This window comes from Sapajus apella, unplaced genomic scaffold (assembly GCF_009761245.1).
Source record: "Sapajus apella isolate SASKATOON/1434 unplaced genomic scaffold, GSC_monkey_1.0 scaffold44, whole genome shotgun sequence".
Lineage (NCBI taxonomy): Eukaryota > Metazoa > Chordata > Mammalia > Primates > Cebidae > Sapajus > Sapajus apella.
The window spans coordinates 19,402,231-19,428,880 of NW_022436984.1; the positions used below are offsets into that span (position 1 = coordinate 19,402,231).

Genomic DNA, 26,650 nt, shown 5'->3' on the forward strand with positions numbered 1-26,650 from the left:
ACCTGGCTGGCTGGCTAATTTTGGGAGCAGCAGTTTCAGTTTGCCCTAGGACCTCACTTCACTTGGTGGATCTTGGAAGAGCTGTTAATTTTGCAGTTTGTTCAGCGTTTTGCTTGTTAGAATGGAGGGCTGCTGACTTCTAAGCTTTTCACGTGCCAGGTTGGAAATGAGCAGGTTGCTTTCACGTTTGATCTCCTACACCAAGGACTGCTAAGGGAAGAGGGAAAAACAAATTCATTGAATTCAGACTGTAGATCTGAAAGGGGCCTTAGAAGTCCAACCACTGGTCATTCTTCTAGTAATGTTCTAACATTTTAATAAAGTAATGGAGTAGACTGTATTCACGTGACCTATTTGGGTCCAGAATTCAAATTAGCTTTTTTCAGAGAAAGGAATTAAGTTCTTCTAGAGTCAGTGTCCATTCCCTGGAAGGAAATGTAAATGTGACATTTACTTACTTACCTATTTTAATATACATAGAAAGAAGGAAGCAACTAGAAACAGTGGTTATCTCTGCAAGGTGGTTGAATGGATGATTTTGTTCCGTATGATGGAAGAATTATATATATATATATTTTTTTCCTATATTTTCTAAATTCTATCTCAAATGAACATGAAATACTTCATGAATATGTAATACAATCTCAAAGAAAAGAAGTAACATCGTAGGCCATGAATATTTATCTGTCTTTCCTCCATGTCTCCTCACAGTCTGCAAAATGAATGTTCACCGTCGATGTGAGACCAACGTGGCTCCCAACTGTGGAGTGGATGCCAGAGGAATCGCCAAAGTGCTGGCCGACCTGGGCGTCACCCCAGACAAAATCACCAACAGCGGCCAGAGGAGGAAAAAGGTAGCTGGCTGTTTGGTAGTGTTTCTGGAGGCCTGCTCAGGCTAGCGTCTCTGTGCTGGCTTCCAGAGAGTGCTCTGGAGCGAGGTAGTAAGATTCCTGGGTTTGAGGTATTTTACTCAAAACCACGAGTGCTTAAAGAAAAAACCAAAGAGAGAGGCCAGGCAGGTAACATTAACGTCTTCTTCAGCCGAAAACAAAGCAAGCCTCGGGTTATGTCTGCCAGAGAAACATAAGCGTGGAGCTGAGGAATTTGAAATTCCTTCTAGAAAATGCTTAACAACTCTATACAAGGAAATGGACTTATCTGCTTCCAGAACTGGCATGAAAGCAATGTCAGTGTCTGAACTTCACCCTTGGTATCATTATAATGAAGATAAATGGATGAAGCACTGGAACCACATTCTTTTCTAGGGAGGAAGCCAAGATGATTTGTGATAGTACCAGCACTGAGCTGCCCGGGGAATATTGTTAATGTCTTGCAACATAAAACATCTGGGCTTTTCTTTGGAGACCAAAACTGTCTCTATCTCTGTGACATTCTAAATATCAGTAAGAAGAGATCCATTTGCCAAAATGTTATTTTGGTAAGTCAGGGCCCACAGATGTAAACAGAGGGAAAGGCATCCGTAGCATTTCGTTTGTAGGCTCTTCTTTAGCCCTGGCTTCTAGCCTAGAAAATTTAAGAGGTCTTTGAAAAGTAAGCTATGAGAAAATTAGAACCATGTTCACAGGGCAGGAAATCTTGGTGAAGGGTGCAGTGGCAAACATCCTCAAGCCCCCTGCTAGAAAAGCGAGCCTGACTCTAGGTACCTCTGCAATCTTGACGCCTAAATAGTCTCCGTAAATTTTGCCCTGACACGCCTTCAAAAGGCATTGCCTACATTTCCTGGCTATATTCTCCTGTTAGAAGCTACCCGTGGCTCTTTCATGTTGCTTTCCTTCTATAGGAAAGGTTGGAATATTTTTATTTTCTTAAACTTCTCCTTCTACTCTGTGTTCTCAGTAAGCAAAGCTGTTTTGCAAGTTTGTGGAAAAAAATTCTCTTCTCCCTGGTTGAGATAACTGGGATTTTGTGCTTTGGGTGGCTCTTCTCAGCTCTGTAAATCCCAGTGGTGGAAACAGGACCTCAGTCGCTGACCTAGGGCACTGGAATGACAAGTAGAATATCGGTACCCAAGCATGCTAGGGCCCTGCCGAAGAGGTGAGTTGAGCAAACGCTCTGTGATGACAGTGTTTTGCAGACACATTTGTATAAGCTCCAGAGAGAGCCATTTTCAGGGGATATGGTTTTCTTTTTTTTTTTTTTTTTTTTTTTTTTTGAGACGGAGTTTTGCTCTTGTTACCCAGGCTGGAGTGCAATGGTGCAATCTCGGCTCACTGCAACCTCCGCCTCCTGGGTTCAGGCAATTCTCCTGCCTCAACCTCCTGAGTAGCTGGGATTACAGGCACGCGCCACCATGCCCAGCTAATGTTTTGTATTTTTAGTAGAGAGGGATTTCACCATGTTGACCAGGATGGCCTTGATCTCTTGACCTTGTGATCCACCCGCCTTGGCCACCCAAAGCGCTGGGATTACAGGCTTGAGCCACCGCACCCGGCATAAGGGGATATGGTTTTCATTCTTGTCTAGAAGTAAATTAAGATGGGTTCTTTGTCATGAAGCATTTAAAAGAAAACTCAGTCCCCGCTGTCTTTGCCCTGTATTTACATGGGGTGTCCTGCCAGCTCTGTACATTGTCTGCCTGTCTTGGATTTGGAAGAACCAAGAGGTAAGAAGCCAACATGAGAAATTCAAGAAGAGGCAGGGCAGCAGGCTGAGGGTCTGTAGTCCCGCCATTTTTATTGCTGGGATGCTTCTGATGCAAAAATTGGAAAAAGCCAAGTTGTAACTCAAGTCACTATGAAAGGATGGCAGAGAAGTGCCCTTGGTCTGAAGCTCAAAGGCTTCTTTGCAGGAACATCAGACTTTCTGGTGCTTTGGTAGCCCTCATGTTGCCCCTTGCAAGTAGTCCCTCATCCAGAAAGGATGTGTGTGCACAGCGGATTGGTCAAGAGTAAGTGCAAAAAGGGAGCAAAAGTGTTTGTGATCTTTCAGTCCAAACCACTGGTGTTAATGGAGACTCAAAGTGGATATGCCAGCATCTATGCCAAGGAACAAGTCTCGCTAAGTGTTCTATTAAAATTTGCCAACAAATACCAATACATCTGAAAATAGTTATTGAGCATCTCTTTTGTGTCTTACTTTGTGTAAGTCACTAGGGGCAGTAAAAGTGCCAGGCAGAGTCTTACCTTCAAAGAACTTATAGTCTACTTGAGTAGAGAACCCCTCACAATATACACATGAAGATACTAACCATGGAAAACTGAATAAGATAATAAGTAAGTGCCAAACACTTATAGGTGTCAGAGACAAGTGTCACATTGCTTTGCATGAGATAACTTGCATTGCTTGGATGGGTGGAGGGGGGCTTTATGGAAGACGTGGGGTTGAGCTTTGCTCAGAAAGGTCAATTGTATTTGGAGAGAATAAATAGTGAACAAACTGAAGTCTCTTGTTTTCTTCCCTTTAATTGGCAAATGAAACCTTGAGTCTGTGCTTTCAGAATATCAATTCAGCAAGTGCCACTGGGTACCAGGAACTCTTTTTTTTTGTTTTTGTTTTTTTTGTTTTAGCAGTTTTTAATGAAAGTTGTATGTAAGATTTATTCCTGAATCCTCTCAATTGTTTTTTCCTTGTGTTTGCCCTTCTCCTTTCCTTCTTGGTGAGATGTGGGTTTCCGTTCAAGGATCTTGCGGTCTTTGTCCAGCTTTAGCCTGGTGTTAACCACCCTGCTGGAGTAGATGCCCACGTGGACAGTTGTGCCATTAGCCTTTTCCTGCTGTGCCCGTTCAGTGTAGGTGACATATTTCTTCCTGTAAATCTGGACTACTTTTTCAATTTGCTGACCTTTATAGTGTCCTTGCACAACCCAAACTACTTCATCGTTTTGGATGGGCTTGGATCAAACACTGTACCTCTGTCTCAGCTCTTTGGAATGAGGGGAAGACATCATCTTCCTGTGAATGTGGGAAGATGCATTGAAATGCCTTTTGTGGTTCTTGCTTTGGTCAGAAGTCACAAAGGAACTGAACTTCATTTTGGCTACTTTGGTGATGGCTGCGGAAGGGAAGAGGTCTACTGAGTTCCCGCTGCGCTGGGAACTGTCACAGCTCTTGTATGCCATCTTGATGCTTTTGATGTCAGGAAACTCTCAACCCTCCCTTCTGATGCCTCTGTCCCTGCTTTCTCTCCTCTCTAGCTCATTGCTGGTGCCGAGTCCCCGCAGCCTGCTTCTGGAAGCTCACCAAATGAGGAAGATCGATCCAAGTCAGCACCCACCTCCCCTTGTGACCAGGGTGAGACCCTCAGATTTGCTTCCTGACCTCCGAGCTCTGCCATTGGATGGACCAAGGAGCTCTGAGGCCTCTTTAAGAGTGAGCTTGTTAGCTGAAATAGCTAGCAGCCCTGGTGGATTTTCACACACCCTTTCCCTGTTGATTTAATAGTTCTTTTGTTCTACAAGACCTTCTTGAGGGCTAGACACTCCGTGGCCATGTCTGCCGTAAATTCTTCCAGGCCAGGGTAACAGGAGGGCGAGTGTATGATGTTATGGTTCTCTGTTTTCCTTGCCTCTTTCCCTGGTTCCAAGTGTACGGGAGAGAGAAGGGTACAGCTCCTTCTCTTAAAGCTCTTGTCTGGCCCTAGACCTGTCAACGCCCTTCAGTTGAGTTTGACAGCCCCTCCCCTGTCATCATACCCAAAACCTGGGATCAGCTTGAGTTAGGGGCTGGGTGAGGGAGGATGTCCTCTATCCTGGCCTTTGGGTGTGTGGGGATGGAAAGATGAAGCCAGAGAGAGACTGAGAAAAGAAGTGGGAAGAAGGCCAGCCCTAGGCCTGATTCCCTTCTGCAGCTCAGCCCTGGATATCTCCTTCTGTCTGAATATGCTTTAAGCAATAAGTTCTGCAGACATGATATGCACAGTAATGCTTCTACAGCCATCTGAGAGTGTTGAGGCTGAGGAGGGACGTCCTTGCAAAACCTCCTACTCTGGTGGCCATAAGCAGATATGGCTGGTAAGGGACATAGGTATCTGCAGAACGGGAATAAGCATCATAGCCTGACAATGGTGCCTTGGTATTTCTGTCTCCCTTCTTGTATTCATTGTCCTAACTTGATGCTCACACCCACTCTATGTTGGTGCTTCATTACTGTACTCCCAGGTTGGCGAGTGGAAAGTGGAAGGTCAGAGTGTTGAAAGGTCTGTCCCAAGGTTTGGAGATTAGTCAGGCAGGGCGGTACCCACGCTGGCTGAGGGGCCCACTCTCATCAAACCTTCCTTGGAGGTCACCATCATGACCCAGACCTTCTTACCCAGGAGTCAATAAAAGAGCTTTAGGGGTCATGCTCTAGCCCTGAGGCCACAAAATAATTGGTCTCGGTCCCTCTTCGTACTACTCCAATTAACTTTGTTTCTTTATACGCTACCTCATTCCAAAAGAGATTTGAAGCCTTCCTAAGTAGCCTGCCAGTACTCTGGGGCTGCAGAACTTGTAGGAAAATTTCACCTGTCCCTTTTTGATGCTGAGATCCCCTTGGGGAGCTTCAGGGAGACAGGCTCATGTGGGAAAGATATCTCTGCACCCAAGTAAGATTGCAGAGACCACGGTTTCTAGGCCTGGCTCCTGTCCCGTATGCGCTCTGGCTCCGAGCTCTGCCATTGGATGGATGCAGTGGCAGGATTCAGTGCCCCCAGGGCCTCTGCTTATCCCACTTGACACAGGGGCCACGATTTCCCAGCAGTGATGTGAGCACAGATGTCCCTGTGAGCAGGACATGGCATTATTACAGAACAGAAATAAGACATTGGTTTTTTTCTTCCCTTCTAAGAACACGTAGAAAAACCTTTTCTTCAAGCTTTGGTGTTCTCAAGCAACTGTGTTCTGCCTTCCAAAATCCATTTAATATCTGAGGCTTTTTAGCTCTTTGGTGAGATTAAAACTTACTTAGTGAAGCTAAGTGATAAGTAGATCTCTACCAAATTGGCATGGAGAGTGTCTGCAGACTCAGCAGCTTTCCCTCCCTCCACCCTCCCCAACACATCTCAGGAGCCAAACTCCAGATCTAGAAAAGATCTCCGGATTCCTTGAGTGAGCCCTTGTGGGACTCTGTCCTTCTGAAAAGAAGCTGAAGATCTCTTTCTGTCATTCATACCTAATTCTGATTCCCAAGGGTTAATAGGCTGTGTTCCCCTCCTGTAATCCCAGTTATTCACAAGCATCTTTTCAGATTGGATTATGCTCAAGATGCCCATTTCCACACAGAAGGGTGTGTGTCTTGATGAATGAGTTGCTAACAGTAAAGCTTCTTCAAATAGGAAAGGTCAGAGGATCATCCAGCATTATCTCCCGCAAGTGATTCAGGTCATAATCTCCAGAGGGGGGCACAAGACTGTCTCATAGTTGAGAAGTTGTACTGAGGAATTCCCACCGCATTGGAGATAAGTTTGCAGTGTGTCACTTGGGGAAGCAATTCTTTTGTTAATGATAAGCCCGTTGCTGGTTTTGTTAGATAACCTTGTGTGAGATGGGTATTTAGAAGAAACCCGGAAACAAGACTGAATCAAGGCTTTTAGAAGATATGAAGGTTTCCACCTTCAGTGATCAGCCACCATTCTGATGGCTCAGTTGTTGAAATAATTATATCACCAGTGATTACTGTGATGACAGATCTTGATTAGTTGTTCTCATCTTCAAATGAAACTTGAAGGGTACCTGTGACTGCAGAATTCCAGCAGGGGCCTAGATTTGTATGCTGCACCTAGAGCAGTGGAATAGGCCACCAGCCAATCGGGGCTTTCAGAGAGATGGCCAGGTCCAGTGAAATCTGCAGTTTACAAGGGCAGGGAAGGGACTGTGTCCTCTTCCTCTTTGCATACCTGGGCTCTGCTGCACATTAGGTGCTAAGGAGAGTGTGTTGAACAGAGGAAGAAACATACAAAGGGATGCCACACTGGGCCTGTTGCTATGAAGAACCAGAAAGAGGACTAAGGGCTCACAGGGGAAAGTCTGGGTGTTGAGTCCTAATGGAACAGGCGTATGAGGTCTGCACTAATGCAATTTCTTGTTCCCCTTTGCCCTAGAAATAAAAGAACTTGAGAACAACATTCGAAAGGCCTTATCATTTGACAACCGAGGGGAGGAGCACCGGGCGGCATCGTCTCCTGATGGCCAGCTGACAAGCCTTGGTGAGAACGGTGAAGTCCGACAAGGCCAGGCCAAGCGCCTGGGCCTGGATGAGTTCAACTTCATCAAGGTGTTGGGCAAAGGCAGCTTTGGCAAGGTCTGTGGCACACATGGGTGGAACTGCTGGTTTTGTTTTACCCCTTAGCATTGTTTCATCTGTTTGATCTAAGATTAAGAGAGGAACCTTTCAGCCAGATCTCATTAGGTTTTCTTTCCTTTCTGGTAAGTGCAAATGGCCTGAGGCCAAGCGGATAGGAGCCCTGGTTCTGCTATTAATTGGCCATATGAGACTTTCACCTAGTGATTTAACCTCTTTGGAATTCAGTTTTTCTCATTTGTTGAATGATGACAGCAATCAATTGAGATAGTGGATGAGAAAGTGCTTCGGAAAGTTTTAAAGTGTTCAGCACTCCATATCAACAGTAGTATCAATACGCTTCTTCCCGCCTTCAGAGATCCAGCTGAAATTCTGTTTTTAATTCATTATGAAGACTTTGAGAATGAATCTCTTCCCTCAGTAAACCTAGAGTTCAAAGCAAATTTAGCATGCATTACTTTGGAAGGTAAATGTTATTTAACTGATCTTTCTGGCATGTAATAAATGTTTTGTTTATCCTCTACATGTGGCAAGAGAATGAGAATAATCATCTCATGTCTTGGATCAGGGTCCTCTGCCCTTGGTGCCATTCTCCACATCCTGTTCCCCACTGAGATGAATGCAGTAGTGTGGGGTGTGGCCTTTAGTATGCTCAATAAAGCACTAATGGTGATCAGCCACCACTCTGATGGCTGGGTGAGATGGAAAAATAAGCCCTGTTCATTTTAGAAAGAAGATGAAGGGGCAGGGAGCAGAGGAAGCTGTTTGCATTTCACCTGAGATCTCTGATTGTCCCCTGGCTCTGTTCAGAGCTGAGCCTGGGAGTCACCTTTCTGGGACCTTCTGAGAGGTTCCGGGAGGTCCTGCTCTGGGGACCTGGAAGTGCCTCGGATCACATGCCCTGGTATGTCCTGGACTCTGTCCTAGACAGAGTTTCTGTCACCCAGACTGAAGTGCAGTGGCATGATCTTGGCTCACTGCAACCTATGCCTCCTGGGTTCAAGCGATTCTTCTCCTTCAGCCTCCCAAGTAGTTGGGACTGCAGGCGTGTGCCACCATGCCCCACTAACTTTTTGTATTTTTAGTAGAGACGGGGTTTTACCACATTAGCCAGGATGGTCTCTATCTCCTGACCTCGTGATCCACCCTCCCTGGCCTCCCAAAGTGCTGGGATTACAGGCGTGAGCCACCAAACCTGGCCACTTCCTGGACTCTTGAAAGCAGCAGCCTTTAGGTCAATCAGCTGGCCCATCCCACCTAGTTCCCAGCCATCTCACCTGCCCCTATCTCACCCTGAGATTACTTTGGTGGGAGGGTAACTGGGATTTACTTAAATGGCAAAAGCTGAAGCAATTACATTGTTTAGAGACTAGCTAAATAAGAAAAGTTCCTCTGGTTAGGCATAACTTTGGGGACGTGATCAGGATGTGTTCTAATTTTGAGCAAGACTCCAAGATTCTGGGTTTTCATATAGTGTAGGCAGGACGGGAACTTAGATGACTTTGGAGCATTTAGGTTATCTCTTAGTAAAAATCACAGCCAAAGTTTGAGCCAGTTTTAAAGAGTCAGTAAAATATGTGGGCGACAGAATGTCTTCAGGTTAACATCATGAATTCTTTCATTAAGTTTCTGATGGCTGGTTTTTAGCTTTGATGACTTACATTGGAATACTGTACTTAGGAGTTACTTATTTAAGAAGAGAAAGGCTTGTGACGTTTGTAGGTAAATGAGTGCAAAAATATCAAATGATAGGAACACTTTAAGAAAATAGAACTGTTAATTAGCTCTCTAGAAAAGGAATCACGTTTCCAGCTTCAAAGTTATAAAAGAAACCATAAAGGCAAACAAGGACAGATTCAACTACATAAAGATACAAGATTCTTTTCAGTAGAATAAAATAACAGAAAATCATAAAACAGGCTTAGAAAAACCTTTGCAGAAAGTAAAGGGTTAGTATCTTTATATATCATATGTGTATAAATTTGTAAGAAATTAATATGACAGTAGCATAACTAGACAAAGGAGATGTGAATAATTCACACAAAAAGAAATACAGTCAGAAAACAGATATTTTTAAAGTTTTAAGTTAAAATAGCACCAAGGTAACATTTCACACCTATTAAGTGAGAAGAGAGAGAGAGAAAAAAAACCTTTTTAAGTGAAAATACTCAATGTTGGTAAGTCACCATGAAACTCCAGCACTTCTACATTGCTAGTGGCATGTTGTACCACACATCCTTTTTGAAAATAGGAAATGTGCAAATAGGAAAGGGTTAAATGCTTAACCCTTTAATCTCCATGAGTTTCTTTTTTTTTTTTTTTAATCAGAGGCTGTGTTTTTTGCACTGTTTATCTAGTAACATGTCTGGCACTCAGTAGGTATCAGTAAATGTTGTTCAATGATAAATGGGTTTCACTAACTCACATGTACCTAGTATAACTAGAATATAAAAGCTATTCAATATTCCAGTTTTTCTCCATATTTAGGGACCTTACTGGAGGTGAGAATCTCATAAAAGTTTAGACAGACCCATTGACTCACTTAATGATCTATGTGATGTTTTGGTCTCATATTTGCAATTACTTAGCTTCCATTAATAAGTTCTGTTTCTTTTTTTTTTTTTTGAAATGAAGAAAAAAAAAAAAAAAAAAAAAAAAAAAAGAAAAAGAATACAGGAAAGGAAGAAAGAGGAAGAGGAAGAGGGAGAGAGAACAGGGGTGTTGCTTTATTGCCCGGGCTAGAATGCAGTCTAAAACTGGGTATGCCTGTAATTGTGTTTAATAATAGAGACATAAAAAAAAATGAGGGAATAAAATAATTAACAAGCAGCCAACCAATATTTCATTTAAACCTGTAAATACGTGTGATGTAGTACTGATAAGAGTGTATATTTTGTGTATTTAAAGTGGAGAGTTCTATGAATGTTAATTAAGTCTACTTGTTCCAGTTCTGAGTTCAAGTCCTGGATATCGATGTTAACATTCTGTCTCATTGATCTATCTAATATTGATGTTGAAGTCTCCCGCTATTATTGTGTGGGAGTCCAAGTCTCTTTATAAGTCTTATATATCTGGGTATTTCTGTATTGGGTGCATATATGTTTAGGATCTTTAGCTCTTCTTGTTACGTTGATCCTTTTATCTTTATGTAATATCCTTCTTTGCTTCTTTTGATCTTTATTGCTTTGAAATCTATTTTATCAGCAAAAATTGCAACTCCTGCTTTCTATTTATTTATTTTAGCTCTCCATTTGGTTGGTAAATTTTTCACCATCCCTTTGTTTTGAGTCTTTATGTATCCTTGCATGTGAGATGGATCTGGATGTAGCATACCAATGGGTCTTGGCTTTTTTTGCCTGTCTGTGTCTTTGGATTGGGGGATTTAGTCGATTTAAATTTAAAATTAATAACAATATATGTGTGTTTGATACTGTCATTTAATGTTAGCTGGCTGTTTTGCCCGTTAGTTGATGCAATTTCTTAAATATGTTGATGTTCTTTATTTTTTGGTATTTTTTAGAAAGGCTGATACTAGTTGTTCCTTTCTATTTGTAGTGGTTCTTTCAAAAGCTCTTGTAAAGCAGGCCTGGTGGTGATGAAATCTCTGAGTGCTTGCTTGTTCACAAAAGATTTTATTTTTCCTTCGCTTATGAAGCTTAGTTTGGCTGGATGTAAAATTCTGGGTTGAAAGTTTTTTTCTTTAAGGATGTTGAATATTGGCCCCCACTCTCTTCTGGCTTGTAGGGTTTCTACTGAGAGATCTGCTGTGAGTCTGATGGGCTTCCCTTTATGGGTAACCTGACCTTTCTCTCTGGCTGCCCTCAGTATTTTCTCTTTCATTTCAACCCTGGTGAATCTGGCAATTATGTGCCTTGAGGTTGGCCTTCTTGAGGAATATTTTTGTGGTGTTCTCTGTATTTCCTGGAGTTGAATATTGTCCTGCCTTGCTAGGTTGGGAAAGTTTTCCTGAATAATATCCTGAAGCGTATTTTCCAGCTTGGATTGATTCTCTTCGTCACATTCAGGTACACCTATCAAACGTAGATTAGGTCTTTTCACATAGTCCCATATTTCTTGGAGACTTTGCTCGTTCTTTTTTATCCTTTTTTCTCGAATCTTGTCTTTTTGTTTTATTTCATGAAGTTGGTCTTCGACCTCTGATATCTTTTCTTCTACTTGATCAATTCGGCTATTAAAACTTGTGCATAGTTCGCAAAATTCTCGTGTTGTATTTTTCAGCTCCATTAATTCACTTATATTCCTCTCTAAATTGTGTATTCTTGTTAACATTTCGTCAAACCTTTTTTCAAAGTTCTTAGTTTCTTTGCATTGGGTTAGAACAAGTTCTTTTAATTCCCAGAAGTTTCTTATCATCCACTTTTTAAAGCCAGCTTCTGCTAATGGAACACAGTCTTTCTCCATCAGGCCTTGTTCTGTTGCTGATGAGGAACTGTGATCCCCTGTAGAGGGAGAGGCATTCTGAGTTTGGGTATTCTCAGCCTTTTTAGGCTGTTTTCTTCCCTTCGTTATAAATTTATCCATCTGTGGTCTTTATAATTACCGTCTTTATAGTTGGGTTTCTGAATGGACGTCCAACTTGTTGATTCCCGGCGCTAGAATCTGAGCAACCCACTGCTCCGGCCAAAACAGCGGCTTTAAGATTGAGGGTGCTTTTCTGACTCTGCACCAAGAACCGCCACACCAAGGCAGCGGCAAAACCGCCTCACCGGCCTCAAGAGTCACGCTGGCGACAGGTGGGGCTCCTCTGCTGGGAATCTCCTGGTGTGTGAGCAACAAAAATTGATCTGAAAGTGTGGCGTCCTCTCGTTCTCTGCTCTTTCAGTGGGAGCTGCAATCCCGAGCTGCTAGTGATCAGCCATCTTGGATCTCTCTCCCATAATCTCCATGAGTTTCTATCTTACAAATGTAATCCAGGAGGTATTGTTTTAACTGTGTACAAAAATACTCAATGCAATCTATATAATAGTGATTAGATACAACTTAAGTAGCTAATTTGAGGGAAATGGTTACATAAATTATATTCGAATTGAGTATAAGCAACCATGATAATGATGGAGACCATGTGGAGAATGCTTATAAGATAATGCTCAGTTAAAAATACTTACAGTATTTGCTGTACTATAATTGTAAGTATGACAAGCACATATAAGCATATGAATAACCATTCAACAGATGTGCATTGAACTTCTCTTTTCTATGCCAGGGCACTGTGCCAGAGATTAAAAATAAATAATTGTAGTAACTATTAGAATGTAGTAACTGTAGACTTATAGTAACTGTAGAAGAGGCAGTTTTCTTAAACATTATATATGTAAACATTACATATATAAACATTATATAAACATTATATATATCTTGAGAAGGGGGTCTCACTATGTTGTCCATGCTAATCTGTAACTCCTGGGCTCAAATGATCCTCCTACCTCAGCATCCCAAGTATCTTGGATTACGGGTGCATGCCACCACACCTGGCTTGCTATAATATTTACAATTAAAGAAAAACAGAATTAGTTTTTAAAGTCTTTGGCATTAGCTTATGTTTATTCTTTTTATTCCATGTATGCATAGATTAATGGGGCAATTGATTGATTGCAGGTCATGTTGGCAGAACTCAAGGGCAAAGATGAAGTATATGCTGTGAAAGTCTTAAAGAAGGATGTCATCCTTCAGGATGATGACGTGGACTGTACAATGACAGAGAAGAGGATTTTGGCTCTGGCACGGAAACACCCATACCTTACCCAACTCTACTGCTGCTTCCAGACCAAGGTATGTTAGGAAGAAGCTGGCTGGCCACCATGTTGGGGCATCTTGACTATCAGATAAAATACCAAGTTTAGACCCTCTACATTGTTCTCTCAAAGAGTTTGTAAAGTGGGATGGATTTTACCCTTGAAAAGATCAGGGTATATTTGAACAGGGTCTTCTTTTTTAAGGCACGGGATTTTCCATTCAAGGTTCTGCTTGTGAAGGGATGAGGCAGCTGTGGAACTCTTTGCAAATAGAGCTGGACAAAGTCAAATGGCTAAACTCACTGTTTGCTCATTGGAAAAACCAACAAGTGTGGTTAGTCCTTGCTCTGCTCCTAACTTTCTATCACTAAGCAAATCACTTAACTTCTGTGTTATTTTTATGTCGTATGAAAAAGAGTAAAGGCCACCTTAATCTTTTCTAATCTGTGTAACGTCATCTGAAGTAAAGGATGTGAACAAGTGCTTAAAATTCTGTAGTGAAACGCACATATCAGGCAGCATTTTAAATTTACCACATAGGTGTCTGGGAACCAGAAGGTGGCAGTAAAAAAACAAAGATAATCCATAACTCCATGGTAGAGTCTGACGAGTATCATTAACTGATCTGTTGTTTATTCTTAGTAAAGAAACGCCAGTATTCTTTAGGAAGCTCTAATTTTGTTATCCTTTTTGAGGGGTTGGGAGGAGTTAAAGTCTTTTAGGATCATTATGGGTGTTTGTAGTATTTTTGCTTCTTGAGAAGGCAAAGACAGACATCTCCTGAAACTCCTAGCTGTGGCTTATGTGGAGACCAGACATGGAGGGTGACATCATGGAGAGGTGATTCCCCACTTCGGGTGTATTCTCATCTCCATGCCATTGTGAATGTGTTTTTTCACCTAAAATTCAACAGTTATTCATTGAGTCCATTCAGCAGACTTTTATTATATCTCATTAAATCTTTCCCGTGTATCTGATGCCATGCCAGGAGATACAGTGGTGAACAAGACCAGTCATTGATTTCAGGGAGTTTACGTTCCTTTTGGTACACTGCTTCCCAAAGAGGATTTCTCAGAACCCCAATCACTTGAACTGCTGTAAGAACATAGTTGGAAACCCTGCAAACTTGACCTCTGTTAGTCTCAACACACATTTGTTTATTAGCACCTTGAGGAGATCTGTAATGAAAAAAAAAATTACCTTTGTTTAATCTACTTTTCCCAACTTATTTGATCCCAGGCTCTCCCATCTCTCTCTCACACACACATGCACCCACACACACAATACCCATTCTAAACTGAAGGACCCTGATCCAGTGGAATTTTTCCTATCCTTCTGATCTCTCAGGAGAATAAGAAATATCATCTGAAAATCTGGAAATCATTCTGCTTATCTTTCAAGGATACATATTTAGTTGTCTATGAAACTTTCCTCAGAGATCCCCATTTAATAAAAATCTATTCCTTTTTCTGAACAAGTATAAGAATTACTAGCTATTCTCATTTTTTATGTGTGTTGTGTAATGCCTAATATTTGTGAGTTTGTGTGTATACAGAATACTATATAATAGAGACTCAGTGATGGAGTTAACTTTCTTCTTTTTTTCCACTAGAGCATAATTCTAGATTCATGAGAAATGTATCATATTTTATATTTTCCATGGTGCCCATCACAGGGCTCATATTGACAGGTACCCACTGACAGACTCAGAAGCTTGGAAAATTTTTTCAAAGCCACCTTATCTTTCTTTCTCTATCTCTCTCTCTTCCTTTCTTTACTTTTCCTTTTTTTTTCTTTTTGGCACTAGTGAGAAAATTGGGTTTCAGAGAAGTAAAATTATTTTGCTCACAGGCACTCCACTGTGGCAGAATGAGACCTGGCATCTCATCGAGTCTCTAGGATTCCTAAGTCAAAGGATCCTTGCTCTGATTTACATTGCTACTTTCTTGTGCCTGACCCAGCGTAGGGTCTCTTCTGTTGGAGGAATCCTCCTACTTTCCCTGTCCCCAGCAGGGAGCCCTCTCACTGTCTGAGGTGGCTTTCAAGGCGGGGAGGCACTCTGGCACATTTTCTTTACACACATCGTCAAGAGGTCCAACATCTTAGGAGGGGTCCAGTTTAGTTTTGAGGGCTCTGTGAAGCCCCTGTACATGGTGGATCTTGGGAAGCCACAGTTGAAGGTCAGCCTGGTGAATGAGTGAGGGATTGGGAATGGATGTCTTCAATGTCAGCAGTGTTCTCCTTTGTGCATTGTAGAATATCAAGGCTATGGATTCCTCATCATATGGCAGCTTTTGGAGCATGAGATGGTGTTGAATGATACCAGGCATTTCTTTTATGGCAGAACAATTATCAAACTGACATGGATATTGTCATGGATAGCTGTAGGGTGAGGATGGCAGAGAAGGAGCTTCCTTTGTAGTTCAGATATTTACTATCTTTTCTCAGGCCACTGTCAGGCAGCCACAGTCACAGGAACAGCTTCGTACCACCTCTCTCATGCCACCTCAGTTTCGTAGAACACTTTGCTTTATGTAACAGATGCATATTCATTGAATTTTTCCAAAGCGAATCATATTTTAACCTCATGGCAGGATCTTAACTTACTTGTGAAAGGAACCTGATGAAGAATCAGCTTATACACCTTCAACTTATCTTTTAAAAAATGTGACTTTCCCTATGACAACCCAATAGTTTGTCATAGTTTTAAAGAGTACCTATTATTCACCTGACTCTGAGGTAGATGCTGGGTACGGGGTTATTAACACAAAGGAAGACAGTTCTCCAGTGGAAGGGTTCACCGAATGATAGATTGGGAGGTTATTCTAACTTCCACAGGCTAGGAGGGAGTAGCAAAGAGCATCGGATAGTTATGTTCTAGGTGGAAATATTCAAACAATGAGGATTAAGAGGAGGGGGTCTTCCCTAGGATCTAGTGGGAAAAGGGGGCTCAAGCCAGGCTTTGAAAGGTAGAGAGGATTTGGGCAGGATTTGGGAATAGCAGCTGGGTTTGGTAGCTGTAGAATTTCGTCTTGCTTGATTTTACTTTTCCTGAGAACAAAGGACAGTTCCTCTGAACCACCTTAAACCTGGTTTCCACTAAGACTCTAATACATGATTTAGGAACACAAAGATCTGATTGCAATCCTATTAAGATTTCTTTCATTCTTGTTTAATTATGACATACAGAACAGCAATAGTGTTAAGTCAAGTTTAATTATTTTTAGGTGAGCTTTTGTTTTTTAACGTATCGGAAAAATTGTCCTTTTGGAAACATTCCTGAGAGAACTTCTTCTGACAGATTACACATAGCTTCAGGCTGTGTGCTACATACAAATTCCCTGGAAAGACAGAAGTATGTAAAGCGAGGGCACCATATCTGATATGGTGACTAATAGCAATGGCGGTGTGAACCCATTGGCATCAATCACGATGACACAGTCAGGTTTGGGTCTGGTCAGTGCAGCCCACTGAACTTATAGTTGAGAAGGAATTTGGGCTTCTCGGTACTGAGCCTGTCTGCCCTTGGCTCATGTGCTCCATCCCTCTCCATGGGATCTAGAAAGGCAAAAAGCAAATACGATGCCTCCAGCTTTCCAGGGCTAGTGAGAAAAAGCAGACAGAACAACAAATTAAGCCAATGATGTTAATATCAGTCAAATTCAAACCAGTGTGTCTTTGGGATGCAAGAGTAACCTGAACCATGTAGGGAATTCTACAAAACTCGATTTAATTCACTGTCAAAGCATAAGGTACAGAAAAGAGGATAAAGGACTTCCAATTCCAGCCAAGATCAAGTACCACATTCGTCCTAGGTCCTGCCTCTTACAACTGAAAAACCCTGGACATAATTCTTATTTTATAAAGGCAGGATGCTTACCAAAATTGGCATAGCCACAAAGAACTCTGTTGATGTGAATGAAAGACCAAAATTTTTATATTTAAAAATGCCAGATGATTAAGTGAATGGTATTATCAGTAGTGTTTAATATTTTCTTACATATGAGAAAAAACAAATGTTCTTATATATCTACAGTTGTTTCCTTCTTTAAAATAATTATGGCCTATGCTTGTTTTAATAAATGTACAAGTATTTATTGTTAAGCATCAACTGTGTGCTAGATGCTGTTGTATTATTTTCCAGTGCTTGAACTCTCAACCAATTCTATCTCCTACTTCTTCCAAGAAAGTAAGATTGGCTGAACTAGAGCAAAGAAGAAAGAAGGAAGAGGAGAAAGGGAGGGTATTTGAAAAACAAGGAGACAGATTCCTGCATCTGCAAGATCAGATGCCCTCGTAGAGAGGCATTGTTAGTGCTATGAGCCCTCCTTAGTGGATTGCTAAGCTCTAAAACTTAGGGGCTTGGTCAGGGTTTAGGGGGGAAGTGACTTTTGGAATTGCCTCTCCCAGTTCCCAGGTTCCCATTCAGGCATTGACTACAAGGGATAGGAGAACCACTAAGAGGTTGTTTTGTTTTCGTTTTTTTTTTTTTTTGTTTTTTTTTTTTAAGTTACAGGAAATGAAATTCCCAGATTTTTAGTCTGTACATTTGTATTTATGACCCCCATTGTTGAAACCGGTCTCTCCAACTGGATCCCGTAAAACCTGTCTTGAATAATTTCATGATTTTTTTCCTCTTTAAAAATTTCATCTCTACACAATCCTACCCATCCCCCAGCCTTTGGCATTTCCTGCCAGGCCTGGGAAGCCAAGTTCTGGAGGGCTCTGCTGCGAAGGAAACAGAGGGTGAACTAGAGACTCTCCCTTGGCCAACCTCCCTCGTTGCCCTAGGGAAAATGCAGCATGGAAAAATCCTTAAAAAGCAACTGGAGATGTTTTCAAATGCGTTTGAATCATCTGTGTGAGCAAGGAGGGAAGAGAGAAAAGGAGTGTTAACAAGGTAGGAGCAGAGGTGTCGTTTCAAGGAACTCTCAGCTCTACAGAACAGCAAACACTAAACCAAAAAAAAAAAAAAAAAGTAAAAATTAGGCCATTGGTAGATTTTTTTCTAAAGAGATGGCTGTGTCAGATTTAAAATCTAAAAAGAACTGGCAAAGCAATTGAAGATGGGTATCTTTCCTGCTAGACCACATAGCCTGTCTGAGGCAACACCGCTGACTCTGAAGGAGTTGGAAAGTGTGTGACCAGCTTTTCTAGAACAGATTGAGATGCTCAACACAATGAGTTGGTTTGTGGGTCAGGCAGCCACCTGGGAATCAATATGCTTGCCAATAACAGATTTCAAACAGAGATAGCCTCAGTAATTTGCAGTAGATTTAGCGAGATGAGATCCGTGGTAGAGGTTACAGGCTTAGTGTTGGCAGAATCCGTTATTAATAGAATCAGACTCCCGGCAACTCCATATCTTTACTTCTGATGACCATCTTTGCCTGGTACTAGGCTGGATAGCAATGCCATTTCTTCTGATCAGCCAATTAACACATCTTTAGTGAGGATCTATGGTGTGCAACTTACTGCAAGGTGTGACAAGACTTTTATGGTAGGGCCTTTGGCCAAACTAGTTGGGGGTTAATCTATACTCTCTTTGAAGGAATGCGGGGGTGTATGTGCAGTGGCGTGTGTCTGTGTAGATGGGCTGGCAGTTCTCTGGCCAGTCAGAGAAGGACCATCACTGGTTTCCACGATCAAGCAAGGCTTTATGGAACAAGACAACTTCATCCAGGTTTTGAAGCGTAACAGGACTCATTCTGCATGATAAAGGAAAAGTTGTGGCGTTTGTTCATGCTTGTGTGTCCACGGGGCAGAGAAGGATGTGTTGACTCAATCTAACTGCTGCAGCCTCATGTAACCTCTTTGTATATAAGGAAACCTTACATTTGAATAGGACCTTTGCTTTTAAAAATGCCCTGACTTGCAACAATCTTGCATGTTCTTCACATGTACCCCAATACCTAAAATGCAATTAAAAAAAAAATGCCCTGACTGGCTGGGCGTGGTGGCTCACACCTGTATTCCCAGCAGTTTGGGAGGCCAAGGCCGGTGGATCACCTGAGGTCAGGAGTTCAAGACCAGCCTGACCAATCTGGTGAAACTCCATCTGTAGTAGAAATACAAAAATTAGCCAGGCATGGTGGCGGGCATCTGTCATCCCAGCTACTTGGGAGGCTGAGGCAGGGGAATCGCTTGAACCTGGGAGGTGGAGGTTGCAATGAGCCAAGATCACACCATTACACTCAAGCCTGGGCAACAGAGCAAGACTGTCTCAAAAAAAAAAAAAAAAAAATGCCCTGACTTAGGTCAGCCATTTTACATCTGCCTAATGGTGTCTCTGTGAGTTAATCTACCATACTCTGTGGTTATTCATGCTTCCCTTTTTTTTTTTTTTTTCCAGAATTTGTTTTTGTTGTAAAATACACATAATATAAAGTGTGCCATCTTAACCATTTTTTAGTGTACAGTTCAGTGGTATTAAATGCATTCATAATGTTGTACATCCTTCACCCCCTCCATCTCTATGCCTCTTTCATCTTATGACCCTGAAACTCAGTACCCGCAAAACAGGACCTTCCTATTCCCTCTCCTCCAGCCCTTGGCAATAACCACTCTGTCAGTCTCCATAATCTTGACTACTCTATGTACCTCTTATAAGTAGAATCATACAGTAATGTCTTTCTGTGACTGACATATTTCATTCAGCAGAATGTCCTCAGGGTTCATCCATGATGTAACATGTGTCAGAATTTCCTTCCCTTTAAAGGCCGAATACTATTCCCTCATATGTATAACACCATGTTTCACTTATCATCTGCAGACGGACATTTTGACGTCCATGTTTTGGCCACTATGAATAAGGCTGCTGTGAACATGGGTGCATGAATATTTCTTTGAGGTCTTACTTTCAGTTCTTTTAGATACATACCTAGAAGTGGCATTCCTGGATTATAGAGTAATTTATTTGTAATTTTTTGAGGAACTGCTATACTTTTTTTATAATGACTGAACTATTTTACATTCCCCTCGGCAGTGCACCAGGGTTCTGATCCGATTTCCCTAGGACTGTGCCCAACACTTGTTACCTTCTGTTTTTGATAGTAGCCACTCTGATAGGTGTGAGGTAGTATCTCATTGTAGTTTCAATCTGCATTTCCCCAGTGATTTGTGGTCACTCATTTTTACAGATGAGAGCACCAAGGCCCAGTCAAGTCTTATAATTTGTTTGCAGCAGAACTCAGATTGGAATCAAGGTTTCCCAACAGCCTCTGTTGTTCACTGTGTCTTTCTGTCTCCCGCTGTTCCTCCTATCCAAATTCTCCACTTCAAATAGCCTCACCTCCAAATCCCCTCTTCCACAACCCCTGTCACACACATGAAAAAGGGTCTGAAGGGGTGACAGCTCTATATTTTACATGAACTCAGTGAGACTGGGATTAGAAAATATTAATGTCCCTTAAGCTGGTAAGAGGAGCAGGGTTGATAAGCCCATTTTTGGAAATGTTTTTGTTTTCTGAAAGTATAAGAGAGAAAGGAGGAAAAAGGGTGGTGTAGGCATAGGAATGATCCAAAATGAGCTGGAGTAGAATGAGGCTGTCACACTTGTCTGTCCAACCATTGCTTAGTGAGCAGCTGCTACGTGCTGGGCCATGGGGCATCGTGGGGCACCATGCCGCCTGCTGAGGAACACAGCGCCGGGAAAGGTAGGTAGGAGTCTCGGCCTCATGAACTTGAAGCCTCATGGGAGCATAAAACTGCTCTGCTGGCCTCTATGGAGGTTCAGAGGTTGCAGTGAGCCAAGATCACACCGCTGCCCTCCAGCCTGCACAACAGTGTGAAACTCCATCTAAAAAAAAAAAAAAGCCCTTTTGGCCCCTGTACAGTGCCCAGAACGCAGTGCTTTATTTTCCTTCAGAAACTGTTGGCTTGACCTTTTTTTAAATTGTTTTTTAATCACAAAGATTATTTATTAATTGGAGAAAATGTGGAAAAGTCACAAGAGGACAAAAAAGAAAATAAGAACAGTTCACATGACTACTGCTAACATTTTGATGTGTATAATTCCACTTTTAGAAAAATACATATCTATTCCTACAAATATATTTATAACATCAGTATCATACTCTATGTAACCTGTTTCACTTAGTAATGTAGTATAGCTATTTTCCTTGTCACTAAATGTTCTTCAACCAAGTGATTTCTGGGGTTTTGCAGTATCCGAGGGCCTCTGGTAGACATTCTGTGTTGGGGGTTGCAGGTGGCCGGTAAGTGCCTGGCATCTTCCCAGCTGATGTGAGCAGTGAGTGGACTGCATGTTCTAGCCAGTGCTGTCCAGTGATGGTGCTGCCCTCTCTGCAGCAGAACCGCCTCCTCCTACTTACATCTCTCTCTTTCTGTAACATCAACTTGAGTACAACTTGTAAATACTCTATTGGCGTTGACATAATGTAAACTAAGACTTCATTGTCTTTTAACATTAAATATGTGTGTACACAGCAGGTCTTAAAATAACCTGGTTTTGTTCAATATCATTTCTTTATAATCTTGATGAGAAAAATATCGATTCCTGGCTAGGACCACTGACTACGTGGAGTTTGTGCTTTCTTCCCATGCATGTATGGGTTTTCTTCTGGGACTTCAGTTTTTTCCAAAAGCTGTGCACATCAGGAGAATTGTATGTCTAAATGGTCCCCATCTGAGTGCGGGTGTGTGTGAGTGCGCCCTGCAATGGGATGGGGTCCTGTCCAGGGTGGTTTTCACCTGGAACCCTAGGCTACCAGAAGACGTTCCACCCATTCATAACCCTGAACTGGAGCAAGTGGGTAAATGATGCTTTTACTCATTTTTCTTAATCTTTCTTAAACGTATGCATAGCTCATATTTACTTCAATGTTTAATATTAGAAGTGTTATTTCAGTTTTAATATTCAAAGTGTTCTAAATAACGTTGCTTAGAAGTTTGATGTTTTTGTAACCAGAAGTATGCCTTAGGAACGTAACTCTTCTTTATACCATGTAGCTTATGGTAAAACTGGTTTCCTTACATGTCTTTTCCCTTGAAGTCACTATTTCCAAGAACCTATCGATGACATTAGTGAGGACTTATTGTATACCATTTGGCTAGGAGGTATTTTTCTTTTTTTTTTTTTTTTTACCACCGAGGAGTATATTTACCCATTCTCCTAAACCTATTTGCTTATTCTTCTAAAACTGTTGGTTTTCTTTTTTCTTTTTTTTTTTTTTTTGAGATGGGCTTTTGCTCTTGTCCCTCAGACTGGAGTGCAATGGCGCATTCTCAGCCCACTGCAACCACTGCCTTCCAGACTCAAACAATTCTCCTGCCTCAGCTCCCCGAGGAATTACAGGCATGCACCATCACACCTGGCTGATTTTTCAATTTTAATAGAGACAGTGTTTTACCATGTTGGCCAGGCTGGTCTTGAGCTCCTGACCTCAATTGATCTGCCCACTTCGGCCTCCCAAATTGCTGGGATTACAGGCGTGAGCCACTGTGCCCACCAAGCTGGTGGTTTTTAAATTAGGTTTTGTGGAGGTGCTTCAGTTGCTTCAGTGTGTGGTGGGTGGGAGCTGGGCACGCAGACCCTATATGCGCTGTTGGGGACTGACCTACATGTGCCACCTACTCCACCTGGCCGCGCAGCTCCACGTCTCACCATTTCACGTTAGCATTCCCAGGAAGATAACGTTCTAAAATAGGATTTCACGTGAAAACAGTTTTAAAACCACTACAACTTCGACTGGGAGTTGGAGTGAGTCTTCATGTTTTTTTTAACCCATCTATATTGTAATCTAATGTGTACAAGTGTCATTTCTTGAAGGTCTCCACTACAAATGTCTTTTCATTATTAAAATGGACACATTCCTGATATTTGGGCAGAAATGGAATTTTGGAAGCACATTGAAGATTCTGGTATTCTGTCTGAGTAATATATTTCATTGTTTAGATCATTCACAGAAGTGCCTGCTGATATGTAAAAGTGTGTGTTGAAACCTTTGACTCACTGCTGACAGGTGCAGAGGCCTGTGATAGAATATAACTGGGATATGACACTACTTCGTTGAGAATTTGTGCCAGAACCTTTTGAGGCACTGTTGGGAGATAACAGGGACTGGGAAGGAGAGTGATGACAAGACACAGCAAACTGTAACTTAGAATAAAGGCAGTATGTGATAAAGAGGAAAGAGAGACATATTTATTGATCACCTATTATGTGGCAAGCCTATCCAAGTTGTTTAAAAGCCGATTTCATAAATCTTACACAAGTCCCATGGGATGTAGGTATTGTTGCCAGTTCTTTGGGCAGGTAAGGAAACAGACCCAGGGAGGCTTAACGTTAACACTTAGTCAGGATCACACAGAGTTAAGTGATAAAGCTGGGATTCAGACCAACAGTCCCCACCTTTGCCTCCTGAGGGTGAGAAGGGCCACTGTGGAATAGGGCGGATGCTGGGGTGTGGGGGAGCAGGGCACAGTGAGTTTGGGGGCAGGAGGCATTTGCAGAAATGGCCCCCCGATTCGGGGAGTATAACGGTGAGTCCTGCTGGTAGCACATGCTCACGCCGGGAAGCTGTGAGGAAGACGACTTCCTCAGGAGGTTCTGGCTAAGTTGTGGAGTTTCTACTATGCTAGGCAAGGAGTTTGCACTTGTTCTCGAAGTAAAGGGGAATTCCTTGAAGATGTTATGGGAAACGAGGACTGAAAAGCACACCTGACAGCTCTGTGTAGAGTGCATTAAGGGAAAAATGAAAACCAGAGGTACCTGTGAGTGCCTCTGCGTGGGAAGAACTTCTGCAGGCGCACTGACGTGGCCACCAGCTTTCCCCTCTGCATCTGCAAAGCCCTCCTGCTTGTGAAGAAAGGATAGTCCTCCATTTAGTGCTTAGAAAATATCAATTGTGTAGCCCCAGACTGATTAGAAATAAGAACTTAAGTTGCTGCTAACTGCGGCAGGTGATCTGCACATTTCTAAGGCGTCATTTGTTCACAGTTCAATTGGCACATAATGATCCAATTTAAGTAAAAAGTTTCATCTTGAAATCTAACACTAGAGGTCTAAGTCATCTAACCCAGTCACCAAACAAAGCCAGTTTCCTCATGGCTGACGTCAAATTCTCTCTGCTCTCCCCAACGCCCGCCATCTCTTGGATTTCAGAATTTACCTTTTTAGATTCAGGTTGAATTTTGATAGTGGTCTGGTGGCATTTTCTACAGGGAAAGTCACATGGGGCCTTTTGTAGGGAGCTTCTACCTATTCTATTGAGATGACTCCATTGAAGCAATGGTCTTTCTCCATATAACTCGAACTTTTTGTTCTAGTGGTCTCACAGACTTCAGACAATCCAGATGATCCCTAATGCTCTGATTTTCACGATCTTGCTGGGTGGTAGGTGCAACCTATTCAGCTGTTGGTGTTCATGTGTGCCCAGTTGACTTGTGGGGAACACGGGATGCAGTAAAGAAGGCATCACGTGTCAAGAAACTGCAGGTCTAGCTGTGACTTCAGCCACTGAAGCTTGCTCTGAGACAGTTTTCTGGGCACTGACTTTTCTCATTCATAAAAGATGTGGGGAGGACACAGAGAGGGGAGTTGAGACTACATGGTCTATACAATCCCCCCAGAATCTGTTTCTGAAGATCTGTGACAATGCATTCACTGGGAAATATGCATGGTGTCACTACAGGTTCACCATTGCTAATGGATGATTGAGGTAAAGACAATGATCAAATCAGTGAACAGTCCTTCTGTTTAGTGTTCCTTTTTCAAAGCTCAGCTCAGCAAATGCTCCTACCTTGATCAAAGCCTCTGTGTTCATGAGGCTGTCATTTTACATCAGGGTTCCAAACTCAAACACACTTTCAGTGAAACTCAAACATATTTTCAATGAAATTCAAACATATTTTCAATGAAACTCAAACATATTTTCAATGACTAATGTTTCTACATCCAAAAATTTACCAGGAGATTTTATAGCTGTCTCTTTAAAGTACAGCATAGTTTCTAGCACACAGCAGGTTCAATAAGTTCTAGCTTCTGTCTTATCCAGTTAACCGTTTCAATATCATCCTTTTTTTAAAATATATATTTTATTGCATTTTAGGTTTTGGGGTACATGTGAAGAACATACAAGATTGTTGCATAGGTACACACATGGTAGTGTGATTTGCTGCCTTCCTCCCCATCTCCTATATCTGGCATTTCTCCCCATGTTATCCCTCCCCAACTCCCCACCCGCCACCGTCCCTCCCCTAGTTCCCCTCCACCAACCCCAGTGTGTGATGCTCCCCTCCCTGTGTCCATGTGTTCTCATTGTTCAACACCCACCTATGAGTGAGAACATTCAGTGTTTGATTTTCTATTCTTGTGTCAGTTTGCTGGGTCAATATCATCCTTATAGATAGATCCCAAGCTGACCCAAGATCTTTGTCATGTTTCTCTTTGCCTAGAGTGATAGTTTATTCTGACCAGTTGGCCAACTATTTGTGAAAAAGCATTGAGACTACTACATTGTTGGTAGATTTGACCCCTGCCGAACTTGTTTTATAAAGAGAAAATATGTATTACCTATCCCCTAATCTGGGCCTGTGTTGTCTTTAAAAACAGCTATGGGCCAACCCCGTAACCTGTCTAGTCATCTCACAGGTGCCTGATCAGGAGGGCATCAAGCAAGAAATGACTGATAGCCACCCCTTTTCTCAGAAGGTATGCCAGCTAGAAGATGAATGCTTTGTGGTAGCATTTTGTTTCTTAATTGTGTAATCTGTTTATGAGTTTAGAACTATAGCTGCTTAATGTGAGGATCACATCTTTGGCTGTGTGTCCTCAGGAGTTTGATAGCCCTTCCTTCTGACTGCTTGACCCACAAGTTGAACTAGGGTTAGCCACAAGATTCCAGTGACTTCCTGCTGGACCCTTTGTCTCTTTCCTGTCACTGAAGAGGAGGTCACAAATTGGGGCTGGCTCCCAAATGTGGGAAGAGGAGGTTACAGTTCCAGTGAAGAATAACTTGGATGGAACTGTGCCCCCAACGGCCTGTGGTTTATCTTTGGAGGCTGCTGGTGTAGCCTGAGAGGGCCACCTGGGTGGGCCAGTCACCACCTTCAATTTCAGGATCATCCTTGGCTCAATAACAAAAATGGCAGGAACTTCTATAATGATCATTGTATGCCAGGTTCAACTTTGAGCATTTTACATGTATTAAGTAATTTAATCATCACATCAATCCTATGAGGGAGGGCTGTTACTCCAAAGAAGGGTCATACAGCTGGAAGTGACAGAGCGTGAATTCAAACCTAGTTAGCTAGCTTCTATTAGGAGATTAGGCTCCTGAGGATTGATAAACCAAGCTCCCAAGAGACCAACGTGTAAATAAAATGGCAGTTGGCTGTTTTATAGTGGGGTGACTGGACTACTTACATGTGTTGCCCAGGGCACCCTGGAGTAATTCTTTAGGGGTGGTATTCTGGCAATCTGAGTTGTATTGGGAAAGTAACTGATGGAAAAACAGACCCTCTGCTTCCTGTTATGAGGACTTTTTTTTTGCAGAGGCAATAGGAAATTGAAGCCTCCACTTTTGACCTTATCAGAACATTTTGTTTTTACCGTGACGTTCCAGGGAGAATGCCAGGAAGGATCACGGGCAAAAAGAATTCTCTTAGTCTGCCCCCTTAGTATGGCAGGAGGTACAAATT

At 42.1% G+C, this 26,650-nt stretch overlaps 1 protein-coding gene across 2 annotated transcripts in view; it reads left to right on the top strand.

The window, feature by feature from the left end:
• PRKCE (protein kinase C epsilon) overlaps positions 1-26,650 on the top strand; it is a 535,093-nt gene that overhangs the window by 345,189 nt on the left and 163,254 nt on the right. For both annotated transcript variants that reach the window (XM_032239536.1, XM_032239537.1), the window contains exons 7-10: positions 712-854; positions 4,154-4,250; positions 7,036-7,235; positions 12,852-13,025. In XM_032239536.1, the coding sequence (XP_032095427.1) occupies positions 712-854; positions 4,154-4,250; positions 7,036-7,235; positions 12,852-13,025 (614 nt within the window). The remainder of the gene's footprint in view (positions 1-711; positions 855-4,153; positions 4,251-7,035; positions 7,236-12,851; positions 13,026-26,650) is intronic.